The 8,175-nt window shown below is 49.9% G+C and overlaps 1 protein-coding gene across 1 annotated transcript; it reads left to right on the top strand.

The window, feature by feature from the left end:
• The first annotated feature begins 6,548 nt into the window (after nucleotides 1-6,548).
• On the top strand, nucleotides 6,549-7,958 carry LOC132828119 (uncharacterized). Its single transcript, XM_060845028.1, has one exon. It carries the CDS (start codon nucleotides 6,549-6,551, stop codon nucleotides 7,956-7,958), a length of 1,410 nt encoding a protein of 469 aa, XP_060701011.1.
• The last annotated feature ends 217 nt before the right edge of the window (nucleotides 7,959-8,175 follow it).

Here is an 8,175-nt window from a genome sequence, read left to right on the forward strand (position 1 = left end):
TCTCTCTCTCTCCTTCAGTAATGTTCTCTCCCTCAGTGATGTCCTCTCACTCCCTCAGTGATGTCTCCCTCACTCCCTCAGTGAAGTCCCCTCTCTGTCCATCAGTGATGTCCCCTCCCACTCCATTAGTGATGTCTTCTCTCTCTCTCTCTCTCAGTGATGTTCTTTCTCTCCCTCAGTGATCTCCTCTCTCTCTTTCTGTGTTTTCTCTCTCCCTCAGTGATGTCCTCTCCCTCAGTGATGTCCTCTCTATCTCTCCCTCAGTGATGTCTGTTCTGTCCCTCAGTGATCTCCTGTCTCTCTCCCTCAGTGATGTCCCCTCTCTCAGTGATCTCCCCTCTCTCCATCAGTGATCTCCTTTCTCTCCTTCAGTGATCACCTCCATCTCCCTCAGTGATGTCCCCTTTCCCTCCCTCAGTGATCACCTCTCTCTGCCTCAGTGATCTCCTGTCTCTCTCCCTCAGTGATGTCCCCTCTCTCTCCCTCAGTGATCTTGCCCCTCTCTCTCCATCAGTGATCTCCTTTTTCTCCCTCAGTGATCACCTCCATCTCCCTCAGTGATGTCCCCTTTCCCTCCCTCAGTGATCACCTCTCTCTGCCTCAGTGATCTCCTGTCTCTCTCCCTCAGTGACGTCCCCTCTCACTCTTTCAATGATGTCTTCTCTCTCTCTCTCCCTCAGTGATGTCCTCTCTCTCTCCCTCAGTGATCTCCTGTCTCTCTTCCTGTGATGTCCTGTCTCTCTCCTTCCCTCTCAGTGATGTACTATCCCTCTCCTTCAGTGATGTCCTACCTCTCTCCCTCAGTGATCAGTGATGTCCTGTCTCCTTCTTCCTCAGTGATATCCTCTTCCTCTCCCTCAGTGACGTCCTCTCTCTCTCCTTCAGTGATGTCCTGTCTTTCTCCTTCAGTGATGTCCCCTCTCCCTCAGTGATGTCCCCTCTCTCTCCCTCAGTGATCTCCTGTCTCTCTCCCGCAGTAATGTCCTCGCTATCTTTCTCTCTCTTGCTCAGTGATGTCCCCTTTCTCCATCTCTCCCTTAGTGATGTCCCCCCCTCCCTCAGTGATGTCCCCTCTCTCTACTTCAGTGATGTCCTGTCTCTCTCCTTCCCTCTCAGAGATGTCTTCTCCCTCTCCTTCAGTGATGTCCTATCTCTTTCCCTCAGTGATGTCCTGTCTCCTTCTCCCTCAGTGATGTCCTGACTCATTCTCCCTCAGTGATGTCCTGACTCCTTCTCCTCAGTGATGTCCTGACTCCTTCTCCCTCAGTGATGTCCTCTCCCTGTCCTTCAGTGATGTCCTGTCTCTTTCCTTCAGTGATATCTCATCTCCCTCAGTGATGTCCCCTCTCTCTCCCCCAGTAATGTCCTCTCTCTCTTTCTCTCTCTCCCTCAGTGATCTGTCTCTCTACTGCAGTAATGTCCTCTCTCTCTCTCTTTCTTTCTCTCTCCCCCTCAGTGATGTCCTCTCTCTCTCCATCTCTCCCTTAGTGATGTCCTCTCTCTCTCACTTAGTGATGTCCCCTCTCTCTCCATCTCTCCCTTAGTGATGTCCTCTCCCTCTCCCTCAGTGATGTCCTCTCCCTGTCCTTCAGTGATGTCCTGTCTCTCTCCCTCAGTGATGTCCTCTCTCTCCCTCAGTGATGTCCCCTCTCTCTCCCTCAGTGATGTCTTTTCTTTCTCCCTCAGTGATCTCCTGTCTCTCTCCCTCAGTGATATCCCCTCTCTCTCCCTGAGTGATGTCCCCTCTCCCTCAGTGATCCCCTGTCTCTCTCCCTCAGTGATGTCCCCTCTCCCTCAGTGATCCCCTGTCTCTCTCCCTCAGTGATATCCCCTCTCCCTCAGTGATGTCCGCTCTCTCTCCCTCAGTGATGTCCGTACGCTTTCCTTACCATTATGTTGGATCTTCTTCATTTCTGGTCACCAGGTCCAAATTCCTACCACCACTGGCTGGTGCTCCATGCCATTAGTTTGACCTCCTGGGCAGGCTGCTCATTAGTCTCATTACTGGGTGTGAAGTCTCTCCAACCAAATTAATAATTACATTCAATAAGTCTGCCATGTCTCCGCTCTTGCCGGAATTTTATTGATTCTTTCATATTCTGCCCATTGTCTTTCAGAAGGAACATTTTCAGCTGCGTACTGTTTTGCTGGAGAGAAAGACTTTGATTCAGAAACCTTCTTCCACATCCTGTCAAATCTTAGGAAGGAATGATGGTGTGGGCTGATTCAGTGGGTTAGATGCCAAGGTGCTTGAAATGGTTTGTTGAACTAATATGCCAATAACTGAAATGGATACCTTGGCTTAATTGAAACAACAGTATTTATTTGATTAAATTCATGGACAGAAAGTTATTTGGCTGATGTGGAAAATACTGAAATTCCGGATTAGCACAGACTTATACACCAATCGCTATGTCATGGCACCTCCACTGTTGGTTACATTTAATAACTGGTCTGCGGCCAGTTCTTTTTAATTACGCCACTCCTGAACAGAAATGGTTGGAGTGATTTTGCAAAAATTAAAGGCCACTTTTGTGTAACAAACCTGTATGACAGGGACTCACTCTGTGTAGGTAGTATGGAATTACTTCTGAAAGGTAACTACCACCCCGGCTGTACTGAGGTTTGCATATCAGACAGTAAGCTTATTATTTTCATATTCAGAATTCTGTTGGCAGCAGGCAGCTGTGGTAACACCTGAGGAGGTGTTTGTTTCCAGAGTAATGCAAAGGTGTGAGCTCGACTGGAGAGGATATACTGATAACGTGCAGCCAACAACTTCTGTTTATGTGGTGCTTTTCACTTAATGAAACTTCCCAAGTCAATTCACAGGATCGCTATAAAACAATCAGCAACACTGCGCAATGTTAAGGATATAAACTAGGAGAAAGTGAGGACTGCAGATGCTGGAGATCAGAGCTGAAAAATATGTTGCTGGAAAAGTGCAGCAGGTCAGACAGCATCCAAGGAGCAGGAGAATCGACGTTTTGGGTATAAGCCCTTCTCCTGCTCCTTGGATGCTGCCTTACCTGCTGCGCTTTTCCAGCAACACATTTTGCAGCAATGTTAAGGATATGTCAGGACCAAAAGTAGAATGGAAGATGGAGATTTTAAGAAATGTCTTCAGGAGAAAAGCAAGGTAGAGAGGTTAGGAGGTCTGCAGAGGCAGTGGCCGAGGCAGCTGAAGATGCAGTAACTAATGGTGTAATTAAAATTGGAAGTGCGCTTCAGACCAGAATTAGAGTGCAGATCTCTCATAGAGCCCCTAAGGTGTTGGGGATGACAGAAATCAGGAGAAGGGAGACCAAGAAGTGATCTAAAAATCAAGAGATAACATTTCAAAACCAAGACGTTGTTTGACTGGAGGTAAGACAATGAGCAAAGACAATGATGGGGGAATGGAAGTTGGTGTGAGTGAAGGCACAGGCAACAGAATTTTGGGGGACCTGAAGTTTGCAGAAGGTCACGTCAGGGAAGTTGGTTAGAAGTGCAAGGAGGACTAAATCTTGAGTATAGTTGGAAAAAAATAAGCCTCTTCAAAGTTTGTAAGAAGATTTATAGCTCGGGTGCTCATTATTGTGGTTCTGTTCGCCGAGCTGGGAGTTTTTGTTGCAAACTTTTCGTCCCCTTTCTAGGTGACATCTTCAGTGCTTGGGAGCCTCCTGTGAAGCGCTTCATAAATTCCTCCGGCATTTATACTGGTTTGAATCTGCCGCTTCCGGTTGTCAGTTGCTGTCCGCTGCAGTGGCCGGTATATAGGCTCTAGGTCGATGTGTCTGTTGATAGAATTTGTGGATGAGTGCCATGCCTCTAGGAATTCCCTGGCTGTTCTCTGTTTGCCCTGCCCTATAATAGTGGTGTTGTCCCAATCGAATTCGTGTTGTTTGTCATCTGAGTGTATGGCTACTAGGGATAGCTGGTCGTGTCGTTTCGTGGCTAGTTGGTGTTCATGGATGCGGGTTGTTAGCTGTCTTCCTGTTTGTCCTATGTAGTGTTTTGTGCAGTCCTTGCATGAGATTTTGTACACTACGTTGGTTTTGCTCATGCTAGGTATCGGGTCCTTTGTCCTGGTGAGTTGTTGTCTGAGAGTCTCAAACAACAACTCACCAGAACAAAGGACCTGATACCCAGCATGAGCAAAACCAACGTAGTGTACAAAATCTCATGCAAGGACTGCACAAACACTACATAGGACAAACAGGAAGACAGCTAACAATCCGCATCCATGAACACCAACTAGCCACGAAACGACACGACCAGCTATCCCTAGTAGCCATACACTCAGATGACAAACAACACGAATTCGATTGGGACAACACCACTATTATAGGGCAGGGCAAACAGAGAACAGCCAGGGAATTCCTAGAGGCATGGCACTCATCCACAAATTCTATCAACAGACACATCGACCTAGAGCCTGTATACCGGCCACTGCAGCGGACAGCAACTGACAACCGGAAGCGGCAGATTCAAACCAGTATAAATGCCGGAGGAATCAGCACAGAAGTGCTTCACAGGAGGCTCCCAAGCACTGAAGATGTCACCTAGAAAGGGGACGAAACGTTTGCAACAAAAACTCCCAGCTCGGCGAACAGAACCACAACAACAAGCCTCTTCAGTTGTCTCTTCTGTCAGCAGTCCTCACATTCTGTCATACCAATGACCACTTGCATGTCCATTGGTTCAAGAGTCAATACAGCGTTCAACTTAGAACCCAACTCAACTACATCTCCCTCACTCATCCCCTTCTCTAACACCCAAGGATTGTTACTAAAGGACAGAAGGTGGCAGCAGACAATGCCAATGGCACCAATCTACCAGCCACATACAAAGAGTTTGACCCAACTTTGAAAACATGACATTGCTCCAGCAGTGAAGAACACTCTGCCAAGGGAGCCATGCCATCATAATTGTTGTTAAAAACAGCAGGAAAGGAATCCCCAAGGTATAACCCAATGCTAAGTTTGACGTGTATTTTTTTGAAACATTTCTTTAGCCTTTGAGACCATAACTTACACCTGTGCCCATGGTAACTGTATGAGATATTTTAGAAAAATGCATGAGCTGAATTTGCCCTTCCCCTGATGATTACATGGAAACAAAACAAAACTGCCCACCTATGTGCCCATGTGACAAAGTGTAGCCAAGATAGGTCAAATGCCAAGAGTTGAGGGCCAAATGTTTAAAAGAATGTGGAATTAGACTGAGAACATTTTTGATTTTGACCATTCTGACTGAAGGTGAATGTATGTGATCATTCCTTCACAGAATGTGGATGTTACTGTTGTTGCACTTCCAGAAAGATTCGTGAGATGGCGCTGGAAAGCACCTTCTTTAACCACCTCAGTCCATGGAGTCAAGGTAAATCCAGAGCATTATTAGGAAGGGAGTTCCAAGATTTTGGAAAATTGCGGGGTGGTGAGGACTTGATGGACAGAATTTCATGTTTCTGCTGCCCTTGATCTCCTCCATTGGAACTTGTGGATTTGGGAGGTGCTGTTGAAAAGCCTCGGCAAGTTGCTGCTGTAATGGTACACATTGCTGCCACAGTGCATTGATGGCTGTGGTGACACAGAATCTACAAAGTGGGTCTGAAAAGGCACAGCAGGATATGAAAAACACCTCTACGAGTTTGTTGCTATGGGCCTGTCTTGAATGAGTTTTGGATCATGACAAGTCAGCTTCAAAGCTGTTACAATTCCATTGTCACCCCAACATTATTTATTTGTGCTCTCAACAAAACTCAGGTTTCCACAACCATTCTCCCCGGAAGCAGAACCCATAGCCCTGGAGTGTTGGGAATAAGATTTCAGGTCTGACACAGTCCACATGGGATGCCTACACTTGACTTTTCTGCTCGAGAGATTGTAAATACCAGATGTTGCATTCAAACCCAAACTGATGTCAGACTTGTTTACAAGGAACTAAAAATACACAGAGTCAGAGAGGGTGGTGCTGGAAACGCACAGTGGGTCAGGCAGCACCGAGGAGCAGGTGAGTCGATATTTCAGGCATACAGCAAGATACCAATGTCACAGATAGAAAGAAAACAATAAAGGTTGAGGCAGTAAAAGTACTTCCTTCAAAATATCTTTTTCCCAAGGTCTGATTATGTCTTGCAAGATGTCTCGCAAAACCTACTTTTGTAGTTACTTCAATGTTTGTTCTCGGGGTAAGGTGATTTCCAATACCCTGCAAAGGTCCTGTTATAGGAAGAAAATATAACAAAATAATGAGAGGGCATAGGTTTAGGTTGAGGCAGGTACAATTGCAACACCTAAAAAACATTTGGATAGGTACATAGATGGGAGGGTTTAGAGGGATATAAACCAAATGCAGGCAATTGGAACTAGCTGAGTGGGCACCATGGACCAGTTTGAGCCAAAGAGCCTGTTTCCCTGCTCTATTACTCTATGACTTTAAGGTCAAAGTTCAACAATACAGTTCTTCTCAGTGTAAAGTAGCAAATAAAAAATAAAATTAAAACTTCCAAATGACAGTCCTTCTTTCACCATGGGCCTGCAGTCAGTCCACACAGAGCTTTTCCCATGAGGGCCCGGGGTCTCTCCTGCACTCACTCGATCTTCATTGCCCGTGTCTCCGTGCTGCCATCTCGCTGCCAACTGCCATCTGGGCTTACCAACCGCCTCACTACAGGCTGGCAAAGTCCCCGCTCTGAGCCCCCAGCCACTCTGAGCCCCCAGCCACTCCAGTCCCCCAGCCACTCCAGTCCCCCAGCCACTCCAGTCCCCCAGCCACTCCAGGCCTCCAGCCACTCCAGTCCCCCAGCCACTCCAGTCCCCCAGCCACTCCAGTCCCCCAGCCACTCCAGTCCCCCAGCCACTCTGGGCCTCCAGCCACTCCAGTCCCCCAGCCACTCCAGTCCCCTAGCCACTCCAGTCCCCCAGCCACTCCAGTCCCCCAGCCACTCCAGTCCCCCAGCCACTCCAGTCCCCCAGCCACTCTGGGCCTCCAGCCACTCCAGTCCCCCAGCCACTCCAGTCCCCCAGCCACTCTGGGCCCCCAGCCACTCCAGTCCCCCAGCCACTCTGGGCCTCCAGCCACTCCAGTCCCCCAGCCACTCCAGTCCCCCAGCCACTCCAGTCCCCCAGCCACTCTGGGCCCCCAGCCACTCCAGTCCCCCAGCCACTCCAGTCCCCCAGCCACTCTGGGCCCCCAGCCACTCCAGTCCCCCAGCCACTCTGGGCCCCCAGCCACTCCAGTCCCCCAGCCACTCCAGTCCCCCAGCCACTCTGGGCCCCCAGCCACTCCAGTCCCCCAGCCACTCTGGGCCTCCAGCCACTCCAGTCCCCCAGCCACTCCAGTCCCCCAGCCACTCCAGTCCCCCAGCCACTCCAGTCCCCCAGCCACTCTGGGCCTCCAGCCACTCCAGTCCCCCAGCCACTCCAGTCCACCAGCCACTCTGGGCCCCCAGCCACTCCAGTCCCCCAGCCACTCTGGGCCCCCAGCCACTCCAGTCCCCCAGCCACTCCAGTCCCCCAGCCACTCCAGTCCCCCAGCCACTCTGGGCCTCCAGCCACTCCAGTCCCCCAGCCACTCCAGTCCCCCAGCCACTCTGGGCCCCCAGCCACTCCAGTCCCCCAGCCACTCTGGGCCCCCAGCCACTCCAGTCCCCCAGCCACTCCAGTCCTCCAGCCACTCCAGTCCCCCAGCCACTCTGGGCCCCCAGCCACTCTGGGTCTCCAGCCACTCCAGGCTCCTGGCCAATCCGGGCCCACAGCCACTCCAGTCCCCCAGCCACTCTGGGTCTCCAGCCACTTCCACGATGCCATCAACTGCTAGAGCACTGCCTCTGCACATCAACAGCCCCATGGACCACTGGCAAAGTCCCTGCTCTAGGCCGCCAGCTGCTCCGAGCCTCCAGCTGTTCTGGGCACCCAGCCACTGCCACTGCTGCCACAGCCTCCACGAGCAAACTCACTCCAAAAGGTAAGTAGTGAGTAAAAAAAATTTAAATGAGAGAAAAAAGTGAGGAAAGAACAAAGAGAAATGGTCAAAGCAGATGTGCTCTAGCTCAGGAGCTTTACTCAGCTACTATCTTGGAATAAATATTGAGCTTGCAATGGTTCAGAGAAGATTTACTGGAATAGTGCTGGGAATGCGGGTTTCAGTAATAGGAAGAGGCTGGATAGGCTGAGACTTTCTTGACTGGAG

Source organism: Hemiscyllium ocellatum, chromosome 26 (assembly GCF_020745735.1).
Source record: "Hemiscyllium ocellatum isolate sHemOce1 chromosome 26, sHemOce1.pat.X.cur, whole genome shotgun sequence".
NCBI classification, from domain to species: domain Eukaryota; kingdom Metazoa; phylum Chordata; class Chondrichthyes; order Orectolobiformes; family Hemiscylliidae; genus Hemiscyllium; species Hemiscyllium ocellatum.

What these genes read in the sequence shown, in the direction of transcription:
- LOC132828119 (XM_060845028.1), top strand. Translation starts at nt 6,549, where the DNA reads ATGAGGGCCCGGGGTCTCTCCTGCACTCACTCGATCTTCATTGCCCGT.